Raw genomic sequence first — 15,338 nt, 5'->3', positions numbered from 1 at the left:
TGTGTACTCACACTTTGCGTAGCCGCTGCCTGTAGACGAGCAGCGAGGCGACGGCCCCCACCACCCCGATGAGGAACATGCCGGCGCTGAGACCTTCCACCACGCCGCCCAGCGGCTCTGAGCACGACCACACACAGGACACTCACACGCGTGCACGAGGACGCCCTGGCACAGACAGTGTGTGTGTGTGTGTGTGTGTGTGTGTGTGTGTGTGTGTGTGTGTGCGTGTCACTCACCAGAGTGCGTCCTGAGGGGGGGCGACAGGTAGGTGTCGCTGAAGAGCGGCTGAGGAACCTCACGGTGGTTTTCATCCAGCAGTCTGGTGAACGCTCGCACACTGAGCCTGAACACACACACACACACACAGTGAGTACACCCCCCGTGTGTGTGTGTGTGTGTGTGTGGGGGGGGGGGGGGGGGCGGACCTGTAGGAGGTCTTGGCTCTCAGCGGCCCGTCACAGAAGCCTCCGTAGCTGTCGCTCAGGTAGAGGTCGTCGTCGTGGTAACGGTCGCAGGCCCCGCCCAGCCGGTCCCCCCCCGCCCCCAGGTTCACCTCCATCACCTGATCAATAATCATGAACAGAAAGATACAACAAATCTGATTTCACATTCAATGTGACGTCTCCTTCAGTGAAACGTGAACTCATTGTTGAGTTTATTGTGCGTGAAGTTGTGTCGCCTCTGAAGCTTCTGTAGATTATTGATCCATTTGTGAACAAAATAAATCTAAGACAGTTTTACTGTAAAAAAAAGCTTTTCTTCATTTGTTGAGTCTTTAACAGCTGTTCTCTGTTACCATGGATACTGTTCAATGTATATGCAGGAAAAACAGTGAAAACGCAGTGATGTCATGTGTACACAATGAACAACACACCAACAGATGAGTCATAGTTAGAGTAGTTAGTTAGTTAGTTAGTTAGTTAGTTAGGTTTAGAGTAGAGAGCAGGCAGGACCACTGAGGGACAACGGAGGACAAAAGACACCAGTGAGCTCAGTAACTTTATCTAATAAACACATTCCAGCTCATTATTATGAGAACGTTTCTTAATAAAACATGTTTTTATACTTTTACCTTTGTGGAAATTAACTCCAATACTTTTGAAATAAATGTATTTAAAGTGCAAAGAAGAACTTGTCTCAACACGTGAGCGCTGTGTGTCTGAGGTCACCTGTGCGGCGTTGGCGTCCTGCGGGCAGCGGCTGGAGAAGTAGGCGCTCTGATACGCCCTGACGGAGGAGTTGCTGACGTAGTCGCGGTAGGAGGGCAGCGGGTGGCGCTGCTCCGGCTTCAGCATCTCGTTGGCTGTCGGGAAGTCGGACGTCTCGTCAGACAGAACTAAGGAGTATTCGAGTGCCGTGTACTTGTACACAAAGTGTGTACGCTTGTACCTTCGGACTCGGCCACGATGACGGCGAAGTGTCGCACGGCTCCGTTGGCGTCGCTGAACCACGAGCAGTTGAAGCGGAACAAGATGGAGGACGACGTGACCTTTGCCGACCTCCCGCTGACACGGACACTTGGGGGCGGGACCGGAGGACCTGACAGGAAACAGATGGTTATTTGATTGGACAGACCGTGTGTGTGTGTGTGTGTGTGTGTGTGTGCGTCCTCACGGTCTATCATGGTGACAGTGGTGTGTGTCTCCGGTGGACTCGTCTGTCCTGCTGAGGACACTCTGACCGTCACTGAGTACTTCCTGAACGCCTCCAGGCGGTCCAGCGTCACCGCGGTGACGCCGCTCGCCAGCCGCAGCGACGAGGTCAGGACCCCGTCGTCGTGGCGACGGCACTCGACCTCGAAAGAGTCAAAGTCAGAGAGAGGAGGAGACCAGGAGCAGGACAGGGAGGAGGAGGACAGAGGGAAGCAGTGGATGGACCTCAGAGGAGACGGGCCTGAAGGAGACGAGGAGACAAGGGAGACATTGAGAGACGGTTACAAGCAGAGGAGAGAGAGTGGGTGAGAGTAGAGGAGACAATAAGGGAGGAGAGGAGACACGAGGAGAGAAGGAGAGAAGGAGAGAGGAGAAATAACAAGGTGAGACGACACAGGAAGGAGAGTAGAAATGAAGAGACGGGGGAGATAAGGGAGGAGGAGACAAGAGAGGAGTAAGGTAGAGAGGAAGGGGAGAAAAGGAGGAGAGGAGACAAGGAGTAACGAGGAAGACAGAGAGGAGGAGCGTAAAGGAGAGGAGAGAAAGACATTGAAGGAAAGGAAGGAAGGTGATGAGGAAGAGGAGACAAGGAGATGTATGAAAGGAGGGAGGAGAGAAGACAAGGAAAGGAGACAAGTAGAGAGTCACAGTATTTATTTATGATCTTTCATTAGTTAAACATCGTGTTTTATTTTGCACTTTTATTAAAATTATTTAATGCAGAACAAATAAAACAATATTTAAATAAATAATCCTCAAATGTTTGTTTATTATCGTCAAATCAAATAAACGTTTGTCCCTTTATCTGATGAATGAATGTGTGTGTCTGTGTGTGTGTGTGTGTGTGTGTGTCTGTTTGTGTCTGTGTGTGTGTGTGTGTGTGTGTGTGTGTGTGTGTATGTGTGTAAATGTAACAATCCAGAAACATTTAAACTCTTTGGTGGTAAAAAAGAGAAACATTCCGTTTAATAAGAGAAGAATAGGACACAAGGAAAGGAAAGGGAGGAGGGTAATAGAGGAAAGGAAGCAAGGAGAGAAAGCAATGGGAGAGGTGACAAGGAAAGAGGAGAGGACACAAGGAGAGAGACCTTCTTCCACCCACTCATTCTGACGTTCCTCTGGATTGGCTGGCTGCTGACAATAGGCCCGCCCTTGGCTCCGCCCCCGGCAATGGTCACCAGGGTGAAGTTGTACCTCCGGCCCGGATACATCCCGCCCACCGTGCGGCCGCTCAGGTGTGTCTGCGTGACGGACAGGCGGTCCGGAGGGGTCCACTGCAGGCTGAAGCTGTCGTAGTCTCCGGAGGCGGGACCAGACCACAACAACTCCACCGTGTCATTGGTCGGGCCTTGTTTGACGGACAGGTGAGTGGGCGGCTCCGGGGCTGCGGGAGAACAACAACGTTAGATGTTGACGCTCTTTTACTCTTTAACTGTGTTTCCTTTGACTCACCGGTGAGTCCCAGCGCTGACGTCTCATTGGTCAGTTCCCCGCTGTGCGTGATGACCTCAGCGCGGTACAGCCTACCGGGGACGAGCCCAGAGAACATGTGACTCGTCTGCTCCGCCCCCAGGGTCTGGGCCGCCAGGGAGGCTCCAGAGACGTCGTACAAGTACACCTTAGAAAGCACAGGATTCAGTACTGGTACATTCATTCAGAGCAGTACATGTACCTCTGAGATGCAGTACATGAGAAAGTACTGTATCTACCTCTTAAATGTAGTACAGTAAAAAGTACAATATCTACGTCTGGGATTTAGCACGTTGTAGTAGAGTAAAGCGAGTACCCTAAACGTGTACTTAAACACCCAACACTCCCCTCTTGAGGTACTTTTACCTGGTAGCTGCTGCGGCCTCCGTCTCCGTGCTGCCAGCCGACCGCCAGCCGGTCCGTCCGCCCTGAGCTCTGAACCCGGAGCGAGGAGACCGCAGACGGCACTGAGGAGGAGGAACAGGAGGTCAGTGGGCCAGAAGGAGAAGAAGAACGAACCGAGGACGAGCTGTGGAGGGAGGGCGTCACCGACCGGTCCGGGTCACCACCGAGGAGTCGCTGCTCAGGTTCCGGCTCCAGCTCACCACGCGCAGCCGGTACAGACTTCCTGCTCGCAGCGCCGAGAAACTACAGCCGTCTGCAGCGGCGCCCGCCTTCTGCCGCGCCACGGGCTCCTGCAGCAAGTCAGCAGAACACGTATAGAACTGTAAATGTGTATATTTACAATGTTACGCGTTAATCTATGCGATTAATGTGGCCGAGATTTATGCAACAAAATAAGGTTTGTTTGTGTCCACAAACAGACTAAATATAAATATATATATATATATATATAAATATATATATATATCACACTACTGTCCAGGATAATGAAACAGCTTAACATTTTTGGAAGAGCGGTTTTAATATTTAAACCATTTTGACACTTTCTCTCGTGTTAAAGCTGCATTCTGTGTAGTGACCAGCAGGGGGCGACTCCTCTGCTCCCATAGACGTCTATGAGGAAATGACTCTACTTCTCTGTAGTGACCAGCAGGGGGCGACTCCTCTGCTCCCATAGACGTCTATGAGGAAATGACTCTACTTCTCTCTGGATTTATTCCCTCAGTAAACATTGTAAACATGAGTTTATGTCTCAGTCTCTAGTTTAAAGTCTTCTTCAACACAGCATGATGCTCATTTAGTGATTTATGGTCCATTTAGAGTCAAACAGACCATGAAGCAGGGGATGTTTTAAGGCGGGGCTACACGCTGATTGACAGGTCACTATAGAGACATAAACAGCTTCTTTCCCACCTGATGCTCCTTCCTGCTCCCTGCAGCCGTTGCCTCGGCGACACTGTAGAGCGACAGGTCGTAGCGGTCGACGTGACCTTGCGAGGGGCGCCAGGAGAAGGAGAGCGAGGAGGTGTTGGAGGAGGTGACGGTCAGATTACTGACGGCCGCCGGACCTGAAACAGGAAATTCAAAACATGCTAAACTGCACAACAAACGGTTGCTGGAGAGCTTTTGGTCGGCCGGGGCGTCTGATTGGTCGGCATGACTCACGGGTCTGCCCCTCCGCCGTGGCCTCCGGCGACAGAACGCCGCCGCTGAGCGTGATCACCTTCACCCGGTACCACCGCCCCGAGGTCAGGCCCTCCAGGCGCTCGCTGTGGCGCCCCGCCGGCACGGAGCGCTCGGCCAGGAGGACGCCGGCCTCGTCCAATAGCTGCAGGCCGTAGCCGTCGTACACGCCCACGGGCCTCTCCCAGCTGACCGTCAGGCTGCGGGCGGTGTGGTCGTTGTCGGCCTGCAGGGCCGTGACGGCGGCCGGAGCTGCAGAGCACGGAATGAACCACCATCGTCACACGGAACCTTCTCCTCCCTCCTGAATCAATGCAGCGCTGTCTGACCCGTTCTGCCGCTCGCCGCTTTGCTGTTGTTCAGCTTGCCGCTCAGCGATTGGACGGTGGCGGTGTAGGCGTGGCCCGGCGTCAGGTCCAGGAACTCCAGGTAGGACACGTGTTTGGGGACAGGACGAGTCTCTATGACAACACCGTCCTGGAGACAGGAAGTGAGGACACATCGATCGATGCTATGAATACGTTTTCATACAGTTTGTCTTCTTTTCTCAGGGTCCTTTTATATCTATATATATATACACAGAACACATATATATATATATATATGGTATATATATATATGGTATATGGTATATATTTGTATACAGTATATACGATTATCGTATATTACTATGAGCTTATCAAGGACATGTTCCTCTGAGCCAGATGTCTGCAGCTGGACTCACCGCAGTGGACAAGGACACAATGTACATGTCCAGGTCCCCGTCTCCAGGGGTCCAGGAGACCAGCAGCCCGCCGACGGGGGCCTTCAGGCCGGCGTAGGGCGCCAGGCGCAGGTTCCCCACCGCACTGGGAACTGCAGAAGAAGAGTCCTGGTTCAGATGAAGCAACCTGGACCCCAGTGTCCCCCCCAGTGTCCCCCCCAGTGTCCCCCCCAGTGTCCCCGGTCCCAGTGTCCCGGTCCCAGTGTCCCCGGTCCCAGTGTCCCCCCCAGTGTCCCCCCCAGTGTCCCCGGTCCCAGTGTCCCGGTCCCAGTGTCCCGGTCCCAGTGTCCCCGGTCCCAGTGTCCCCCCCAGTGTCCCCCCCAGTGTCCCCGGTCCCAGTGTCCCGGTCCCAGTGTCCCCGGTCCCAGTGTCCCCGGTCCCAGTGTCCCCGGTCCCAGTGTCCCCGGTCCCAGTGTCCCCCCCAGTGTCCCCGGTCCCAGTGTCCCGGTCCCAGTGTCCCCGGTCCCAGTGTTAGACACTCCAATGCGACGCAACTAGAGGAAGGGGGGCTGGACCGGGTGCATTGCCCCCCCTCGAGGTCTCACCTGTCCGTCCCTCGATGAACTGGGCCCTCTGGTTCGGCCCACTGAAGGTGGACACCACGATCTTGTAGAGGCGTCCTGGGGTCAGGGAGGTCAGCCGGTGGCGTCGCGTCTCGCTGCCCAGCGTGACGGGGGGGAACGCCCTGACGTCGTTGAAGAGGAGCGTCACCTGGAGACCAGAGACCACGCGTAACCATGACGACTCACTTTGTGAGTGGGTCCTATGTAACGTGTGGGCGCACACCTCGTAGTGGTCCACATCCCCGGGGGCGGGGCTCCACGCGACGGTCAGCTCGCCGGTTCCTTCGTTGCCTAGCGACAGGTTTCCAACAGCCGCCGGAACTAAAGGACGGGACCCAAAACGTCAACCCGACAACATGGACCACCAGAACCTGGTCCCCGTGGTCACCGACTCACATGTGCGTCCGTCGGTGGAGACGCTGGCCACGTACTCCCCGCTCCAGGTTTCCACGGTGACGGTGTAGAGTCTCCCCGGCGTCAGCGACGAGAAGACGCACTCGTTGTGGGCGGCGGAGACGCTCTGGTTCTGAAGAACACTGTTGTTGTAACGGATCAGAACCACGTAGCGGTCCAGGTCTCCTGCTGCACGGCTCCAGTACACCTGAGTACACAACACAGTACACCTGAGTACACAACACAGTACACAACACAGTACACAACACAGTACACCTGAGTACAGGAGGAACGCACCTTGAGGAAGTCGTCTCTCGCAGAGTGAACAGCTGTCGGGTTTTGAACGGTTTCTGGTTCTGAAAATAAAAAACACTTTTACGTTGTGATTTTTTATTAGTTTTAGAGAATTAAAGAAATAAAACGGAACATAAAATACACAAAAATTAGTAAATTAAACTAATAATTAAGACAAATTCACAAAAGAGTAAAATATCCTCACGCGTGCGCGCTTGAACCACGGTGGCGTTCTCCAGGCCGCCGCTCCTTGTCGCTATGACGACGGCGTACAGTCGCCCGGCGACGAGCGAGCTGAAGGAGCACTCGGGGGCGGAGGAGCGCGACACGGCGAGCGCGTGGACGGTGCGACTCCCGTCCACCAGGCGCACCAGGTAGCTGTCCACCACGCCGGGGGCCGGGCGCCACGCCGCCCGCAGGGCGTCCGACCGGCCGCTGTTAGAGACCGTCACCTCGGAGACCGACGCCGGGGCTGAGGGTCAGAGGTCAACCCATCAAGGTCGGGTTGTGTGTTTCATTCAGATAATAAAAGGTTGTGTGAAGTCAATAAGTGCATATCATTCAGTTAAACAGTTAACTAATACAAACTATATTAACTATAACTAATTAACTATATTATCGCCCGAAGTTGGCTGGGATGGACTCCAGCCCCCCCGCGACCCTGTGTGCAGGATAAGCGGTTTGACAATGGATGGATGGATGGATAATTAACTATATTATTATTATTATTATGAGTAACGCTGGTTGTTTATGAGCGCTGATTGGTCGCCATGTGAACGCACACAAACAGGCGCAGTTTGTTCTGAAAATAACTGGGACATTATGTGGCAACACAATAGGTGAAGGAATGTGTGAGTGTGTGTGTGTGTGTGTGTGTGTGTGTGTGTGTGCGTGTGCGCAGGAAGCCTTTGAGCAATGGGTGTGGAACATTTAAAAACTTCTTGGTATTTAAGCTATTGTTCTAAAAACTGATGTTATCACATAATACGCACACACACACACACACAAACACAGACACACACGCACACACACACGCACACAGACACACACACACACACACAAACACACACACACGCACACACACACAGACACACACACACGCACACACACACAGACACGCACACACGCACACACACACACACACGCACACACGCACAGACACACACACACGCACACACACAGACACACACACACGCACACACACAGACACACACACACGCACACACACACAGACACGCACACACGCACACACACACACACACGCACACACGCACACACACACAGACACACACAGACACACAGACTATATTGAACTACATTAATTTGTGTGAATACAGAAAAAGTGAATTTGTTCAGTTTTGTTCTTCTGAATGTTAAATAATAAACGCAGCGTTTTGAACAATAACTCAGATGTTTGTTGCTTCACTCAGTGATTCAGTTTATTTATGTGTGTTTTCTCAGAGGGAACCAACCCGTCCGTCCCTCCAGCGCGGTGGTCTTGGACTGCAGCCCCCCGCTGACGGTGGCGGCCTGCAGCCTGTAGAGGGCGCCGGGGAGCAACCCGCCGAGCAGCAGAGAAGAAGAAGCGACCGGAACGCTGTGGTTCTGAATCACCGCGCTGAGGGAAACAAACAAGCCTTTCAAAGTAAAAGACGCCTCATTCGTCCGGTGACGTCACGCGGAGGTCTCGTAGCAGAGCGGACAGCTAGCAGCAGCCAGCCGCCTTAGACCACACCCACCTTCGGCCCCGCCCACAACCTGCATACGGACGTCATGGACACGTTCGCGTCTCCACCCAAAGCGAAGCGGTGTCACTGGGCGGGCAGAAAGTGCCCCGTTCGTTTCCGATAACAATAATCACCGCCTGTGTGACCCGCTCCAGTTGCCGTAGAATGACGTCGTGCGCTTAAGAAAAGAATCTAGAAAGAATCCGCACACACAGATTCGCTTGGTGTGCAGGAAGACGACGAGAGAAGCTTCCGCATTCTTAGCGACGCTCTCGAGGGTCGACCAGCACCGCCAGTTATTGTGCTGACGTCATCAAGGGGAGCGAGAACTGATTAGTGAGCTAACGTTAGCTAGCGAGGGCAGGCTTCATGGTTTCATGTTGCTTCACATATTGTTTAACACGAGAAACTACAAAGATATAAAAAATAAAATTGAATGAGTCTGATTTCTGTTTCTAAGAAAACACTTTGAATCTTTAGACAACTGCCCAACATGTAACGAGTCGCTTTGGATAAAAGCGAAACGACGTGTAATGTAAGGTGAGAGTCTTATTACTGTCATTGGATGACAATTACATTTACACGCCCAATTAAGTATATTTATTATTTTTAATGAAAGGTGAAATGTTATTTAGGTTTAAAAAAGGGCCCCGATTTCTTCTAAAAGCATTGTAATATTAAGAGGTGAACGTCGCAGGCGGCACCCACCTGTCCCTGAGCAGGACCATGGTGTACGAGTCCACGTCCCCCGGTGGCTTGTCCCACGATGCCCGGAGCCTGCTGACCCCGGAGCTGCTCAGAGTGACGGCGCCCAGCGCCATGGGAACTGGGACACGCGGCGGGTTTCAGTCCTTCGTTTCAAATAAACACACGTTTAATGAAGTATGTGCACTAACTCACCCGTCCTCCCCTGCAGGGACACGGAGGCGTTGAGCGTCCCGCTCCTGGTTGTCACGGTGACGGTGTACAGCCTGCCGGGCACCAGCACGTTGAACGTGCACTCCCTGGTGTTTGGCTGCAGCTCCCTGGTATCCATGGTGACGCCGGCTACGACAAACAGGCATCAATCACAATCAGAGAATCAATCAACTCCGACGAAAGTCGTCAATTTAACAATTATGGTATTTCACAGAAAAAACTATAATACATGTATATATATGTATAAAGATTTATTGTCTTTAACCCTACTGGCCCCGGTACTTACCGTGGCGGATGGTCAGGAAGTAGCTGTCACGTGACCCGGAGGGGGCGTGGCTCCACATGGCGCTGAGCGACGTCTCGTCCGAGTGCCGTATGTGGAGGTCGTCCACGGCGGCCGGAGCTGAAGAGACGGACAACGGGATTGTTGACGTATTACACGTGTTTATCTACCAACAAGGTGCAGCTACTGTAATGCATCTCCGCTGTGACGTATGTAGGCGTGTATCTGACCTGTCGCCCCCTCACAGCTGCTCTCCGCCGTCAGGCCGCCGCTCTCCACGCGCAGCACGGCTCTGTACGCCCTTCCAGGCGTTAGTCCCGTCCCGGGGAAGCTGAAGTTGGCGGCCTCTCGGCCCGGAGCGGCGCTGACTAACTGCTGGGCGCCGTCGAAGAGGAGCAGCCTGTAGCTCTCCCAGTGGCCAGGGGGGGGCGACCAGGAGAGGAGGAGGCCGCCGGGGGAGGAGGGCGAGAGAGAGAGCGAGAGGAGGGACGCCGCCGCCGGAGCTGCAGGGGAGATGAAGACGAGATGAAGACTCAAAGGAAACAAAAAGACAGCAGAGAAACAGCATCCCGAGAAGCCGCTCACCTGTCCTCGCGGTGAGTTTTGATTGGTTCATCAGCTCGCCGCTCCTGGAGGTCACCTCCACCCGATAGGCCGAGCCGGGGGTCAGCGGGCCAGCGGCGACCTCGGTTTGGTCCGGCCTCAGCGTCGCCTCCCAGGAGACCGTGCCGTTGGTCGACAGAGTGACCACGAGGGCGTCCAGATCGCCCTCGGGCAGTTGCCACGACAACGACAGGCCGGTCCCGTTGCCGGGGTCGGCGGTGAGGTTGGCGACAGCGGCGGGAACTAGAGGACAAGGTTTAGATCAGATTGAGATTCCTTCCGTCACCGCGGTAACGTTCTCGCTCTGTTCGTACCTGTCCGGGTCACGGTTGTCCGGCTGTTCTGCAGCCCGCCGGCCTCCGTCACCATGGTAACGTTGTACAGCCGGCCCGGCGTCAGGTGGAGGAGTGTGCGGTTCGTCGCCGTGCTCTCCAACGTCTCGTTCCTCAGCAGACCTGCAGAAGAACAGGAGGCATCAAAGGTCACGTGACTACATGTGTAACCACTACAGGAAGTAGAAAAATGTTTCCATAAGTGTGTGTTTGGCGTCTTTGGCGTAGCGGTGCTCCGTCAGGTCCACTTCACCAGAAACGTACCAGTTAGGTCCCACAGCTGCAGCCTGAAGCGCTGCGTCCTCCCCGGGCCGGCCTGCCAGGAAAGGTCCAGGCTTCTGGAGGCCCTGAAGGTCACTGACAGGCTGCTGACCGCCGACGGCTCTGAGGACACAACACGCACACGCACACACACGCACACGCACACACACACACACACGCACACGCACACACGCACACACGCACACGCACACACGCACGCACACACACACACACGCACGCTGACATGGAGGATCAGGACTATCGATGGTGGTTCACAGCATCAAAATGATCCGTCTCTTTAAACCAAATCATCAAATCTCTAATTCTTTAGACCAAAAACAGCGAAAAGAGAAGATGGGATTCTGTTGATCAGCTGATCAAGTGCCTGAAGGTCGGAGGACATTAAGGTTAGAAAGTGAGAAACAAACAAGAGAAGGTTTATGTCAGAAACACCCTGTTTCCTACAAACACACACACACACACACACACACACACACACACACACACACTTTCCCAGTGCTCCCAGCAGAACAAAGAAACAATGGAAGCAGGAAATAGCTGAACCCAGAGCTCGGACCGCGATGGAAATACACACCGTCCAACTTCTGTTCTGGAGGCCGGCCAGCGTGGACACACACACACACACACACACACACACACAAACACTGAGCAGGACGCGGCTCCTGAAGTTAATCAGGAAGCACCACAACTTCTCTGAGCTTAAGAAGGACCAAAGGTCAGAGGAGACAAAAGAATGCTGAAGAGTGAATTCTACCACCAGTCTGTACTGGTGTAGTGTGGACTGGTGTAGTCTGTACTGGTGTAGTGTGGACTGGTGTAGTCTGTACTGGTGTAGTGTGGACTGGTGTAGTCTGTACTGGTGTAGTGTGGGCTGGTGTAGTGTGTACTGTGGACTGGTGTAGTCTGTACTGGTGTAGTCTGTACTGGTGTAGTGTGGACTGGGAGGGCACTCACTGGTGTGCAGGGTGACGTTGGCCGCCTCCTGGTCCCTGTGGGACTGGATCTCCAGCTTGTAGGCGGTTCCAGGCTCCAGGTGATCCAGCACACAGGTGAAAACTCCTCCCCCCTCATTGCTCCCTACGTGCTGGACTCCCGTCAGGTTTCCATCCATCCTCTCCTCCTTTCCTCGCTCCCTTCCTCCAGTCTCATTGGTCTCCGCCCCCTGGCCTCCTGCTCCTCGCCTCACGCACTCGGCGGCGGCGTCCTGGGAGGAGACGGCGAAGGAGCAGTTGGGTCGGGGTGTGCTGACGGTCAGGGAGATGGAGTCCACATCGGACGCTGGTTCTGACACAGAGATCCTGCAGCTGTGGGACTCTGTGGGGGCGGAGCCACTGGGGTCCTGACGAGGAGACCAGGACGGGGATTAAGTGCACGCAGAATCCCACCGACACCTGAACTCAACCATTAAAACAGGAATCTCCCCAGTGAAACCAACGGTCATGTGACCAGAAGAAACTGTGCCGACAGGAAGTGTTTCTGTCACGCTGGGACATTTTTAGGTGGATGGATTCTGTGGTTTTACAACTTTTGTAAAATAAACTTTACTTAATTAACTGTGGAATTCTGTTCTAAAGTTCTCTTCTCCTACACGTCAATGTTCGGTTTCTACGAGATACAGGACTTTTATTTTAATGAGCTAAATGCCCCCCAAGACTCGCTTTGGGGCTCAGAGAGTTAAATTATAAAAAGAAAGGGAAGGTTTACAGTATTCAATCACACAAAGGAGAGATTGTTGATAAAAAATGACTTATTTTGAAAGCAGCTACAACGTCGTTTTCTCGTTTACTCTCTGACTTCTACACGTTTAGTACTTTTATTGCAAAACACAGAAAATACAATGAAAAAATTCAGTTTTACTGCCAACAAAACATCAAACAGACTGCAGCTATTTAAAGAGCCGTGTTTTATCCCTTTGTTGCTTCAACTGACCTCTGACCTTGTGTGTGTGTGTGTGTGTGCGTGTGTGCGTGTGCGCGTGTGCGCGTGCGCGTGTGCGTGTGTCTGTGTGTGCGTGCGTGCGTGCGTGTGTGCGTGTGTGCGTGCGTGCGTGCGTGTGCGTGTGCGTGTGTGTGTGAGTGTGTGAGTGTGTGCGTGTGCGTGTGCGTGTGTGCGCGTGTGCGCGTGCGCGTGTGCGTGTGTCTGTGTGTGCGTGCGTGCGTGCGTGCGTGTGCGTGTGCGTGTGTGTGTGTGTGCGTGTGCGCGTGTGCGTGTGTGTGTGAGTGTGTGCGTGTGTGCGTGTGTGCGTGCGTGTGCGTGTGCGTGTGCGTGTGTGCGTGTGCGTGTGTGTGCGTGTGCGTGTGTGTGCGTGTGTGTGTGTGTGTGCGTGTGTGTGTGTGCGTGTGTGTGTGTGTGTGCGTGTGTGTGTGTGCGTGTGTGTGTGTGTGTGCGTGTGTGTGTGTGCGTGTGTGTGTGTGCGTGTGTGTGTGTGTGTGCGTGTGTGTGTGTGCGTGTGTGTGTGTGTGTGCGTGTGTGTGTGTGCGAGCGAACAGAACAAACTACTATAACAAAGTACAAGAATAACATTTGATATTTCGATGACTTTGTTGTTGTTGAAATCATTTCTAAAGACGACGATATAAATAAATATTGTGGATATTTGTAGATGTGGATTCAAACAAACTGATCTGATTATATTGATCAAGTGAAATCAGAAAAACGTCCGTATTTAACTATTATTTCACAGTAGAATGACGGACGATTACTGAACTATTTCATCTCTGTGAGTAAAGTTTTGCTTTCATTTTTTTTCAAGTTACAAGTTCATTTCTTTAAGTTTGTGGAACTTTCAGAAGTTTGCGCCCTGTGATCGATCGCGTTATGGAGGAACTCACGTGGAGCAGCAGCAGCAGAGACCAGACGCAGACACACCGAGGAGCTTCACACCTCAACATCTTGATCCTCCTGCGGGTCCTCCACCCTGCTCCTCCGCCCGCGGGAGGCGTGGATCTCCTCTGGGAGAACACGGGTCGATGGAGGATGTTTGTCTGTATTTATATCCGTGACGTGTTGGCGGTCCGCGCTGAGCAGCTTCACCGAGCAGCAGCAGAACAAACTGCTTCAGAGGTGATTGTCCCCGAACTCGGTGCTCTCAGTGCGTCCTCCCTTCAGGCGGAGCTCCTCCACCCGTCTGTCTCTCTTCCTGTCTGTCTGTCTGACGGAGGGGGGGCTCTGAGGAGAAGACCAGACCAGAAGCTATAAATAGAGAGTCTCACCTGGGCCATGAAGAGCCCTCTTCTTCTTCTACTTTATGATTAATAACCTTAAAAGTATTATTAAGTATTACTTGTTACGGTTAAACTAAGATTTTAGTCATTGATGTGAGAATGAAACCGTTAATCAACTAAATGTAACTTTTAGCCTCTTTCAGCTCATAGTTGTAGGTATGAAGATGATTTATTTCTCATTCAGACAAAGAAAGATATTGAATTAACGGTGCAAGGTTACTGAAATAAAGCGCTTCATAATAATAACTGATAACAGGTAATAAAGCTAAATAAGATGCTTATTTGTTTCAATTAAAACAAGAGTCAAAGTGTAAATTCATCTTAATAAACAACGTTACATAATAGTGAAGTCGGGTAAACTCATTCAATAAGTTATTAATGTCATTAAATGTGTTTATAATGTAACTATTAATGAACATGTGATCCCATCATACAAAGAACGTTAGACGTTAGCAAAGACAACGGTGTTCATTATTTAGTTTAAGTTAAAAGTCAAAGTGGTTTGTTCCAGTTGGTCGAGCGACTTTTAGTGACCACACCTCCTTCCTTCCTGCCCCCCCCCCCCCTCTCTCTCTGCCCCCCCCCCCTCTCTCCCTGCCCCCCCCCCTCTCTCTCTGCCCCCCCCCCCTCTCTCTCTCCCCCCCCCCTCTCTTTGCCTCTCTCACAGGTCGCATGGCGAGTAGAAGAGGTCACAGCACGACTGGTGGTTCGTGTCCCGACTGCTACGCTCACAACCCCGAACACAAAAACCTCGTTGCTTCTTCAACATTTCCACAGAAGTTTGTGTTTTTTCAGGACGGCAGATTGTTCAGAAAGGAGATTAATGTCGCCCGATGAGCAGCAGACGGGAGCTCGTGCTGCTCGACAGGCAGGACGACGTCATCGGACGCCATCGACTGTGATTGGCCGGTTCATGCGTGAGGGGGATTGGTTGGTGAGTGAACCAATCAGAGGCACCGAAGCGGAGCAGGGCGGGTCAGACTGGACGGTGCGAGGGTCAACGGTTAGCCGTAGCCACAGTTAGCCACGTGCTTGGGTTAGCCACGGGTTACCATCACTAAAAGAGCTACAATGCTACACAAGCTAACATAAAGCCTAGCATCCCCTCGAGCTCCATCAGCCTCCACCTGGTGGAGGTACGCGGTACTACGTAGGAGCTCCGTCACTCGAGATCCATCCTGAGTCGAGTGATGACAAAAGTCTCCTGATTGTTTCACAAGCAGAGGAATAAAGAAGAGACACTTTGG

At 52.6% G+C, this 15,338-nt stretch overlaps 1 protein-coding gene across 5 annotated transcripts in view; it reads right to left on the bottom strand.

Moving 5' to 3' along the window:
* The window catches only part of ptprb (protein tyrosine phosphatase receptor type b), a 23,446-nt gene extending 9,349 nt beyond the window's left edge, over positions 1–14,097 (bottom strand). For all 5 annotated transcript variants that reach the window (XM_078100828.1, XM_078100827.1, XM_078100825.1 and 2 more), the window contains exons 1-29: positions 13,699–14,097; positions 11,822–12,206; positions 10,850–10,969; positions 10,568–10,708; positions 10,236–10,496; positions 9,881–10,153; positions 9,654–9,770; positions 9,350–9,496; positions 9,158–9,275; positions 8,195–8,340; positions 6,928–7,194; positions 6,726–6,784; positions 6,432–6,636; positions 6,259–6,356; positions 6,018–6,183; positions 5,434–5,564; positions 5,039–5,186; positions 4,692–4,961; positions 4,440–4,594; positions 3,676–3,817; positions 3,489–3,589; positions 3,105–3,270; positions 2,755–3,036; positions 1,615–1,893; positions 1,390–1,539; positions 1,170–1,303; positions 426–562; positions 237–343; positions 12–117 (exon numbers count right to left, since the gene is read on the bottom strand). In XM_078100828.1, the coding sequence (XP_077956954.1) occupies positions 12–117; positions 237–343; positions 426–562; positions 1,170–1,303; positions 1,390–1,539; positions 1,615–1,893; positions 2,755–3,036; positions 3,105–3,270; positions 3,489–3,589; positions 3,676–3,817; positions 4,440–4,594; positions 4,692–4,961; positions 5,039–5,186; positions 5,434–5,564; positions 6,018–6,183; positions 6,259–6,356; positions 6,432–6,636; positions 6,726–6,784; positions 6,928–7,194; positions 8,195–8,340; positions 9,158–9,275; positions 9,350–9,496; positions 9,654–9,770; positions 9,881–10,153; positions 10,236–10,496; positions 10,568–10,708; positions 10,850–10,969; positions 11,822–12,206; positions 13,699–13,758 (4,871 nt within the window). In that variant the 5' untranslated portion in view covers positions 13,759–14,097. The remainder of the gene's footprint in view (positions 1–11; positions 118–236; positions 344–425; positions 563–1,169; positions 1,304–1,389; positions 1,540–1,614; positions 1,894–2,754; positions 3,037–3,104; positions 3,271–3,488; positions 3,590–3,675; positions 3,818–4,439; positions 4,595–4,691; positions 4,962–5,038; positions 5,187–5,433; positions 5,565–6,017; positions 6,184–6,258; positions 6,357–6,431; positions 6,637–6,725; positions 6,785–6,927; positions 7,195–8,194; positions 8,341–9,157; positions 9,276–9,349; positions 9,497–9,653; positions 9,771–9,880; positions 10,154–10,235; positions 10,497–10,567; positions 10,709–10,849; positions 10,970–11,821; positions 12,207–13,698) is intronic.
* Positions 14,098–15,338: the final 1,241 nt, after the last annotated feature.

Source organism: Gasterosteus aculeatus, chromosome 4 (assembly GCF_964276395.1).
Source record: "Gasterosteus aculeatus chromosome 4, fGasAcu3.hap1.1, whole genome shotgun sequence".
Taxonomy (NCBI): domain Eukaryota; kingdom Metazoa; phylum Chordata; class Actinopteri; order Perciformes; family Gasterosteidae; genus Gasterosteus; species Gasterosteus aculeatus.
This window is presented reverse-complemented; position numbering and strand designations above follow the sequence as displayed.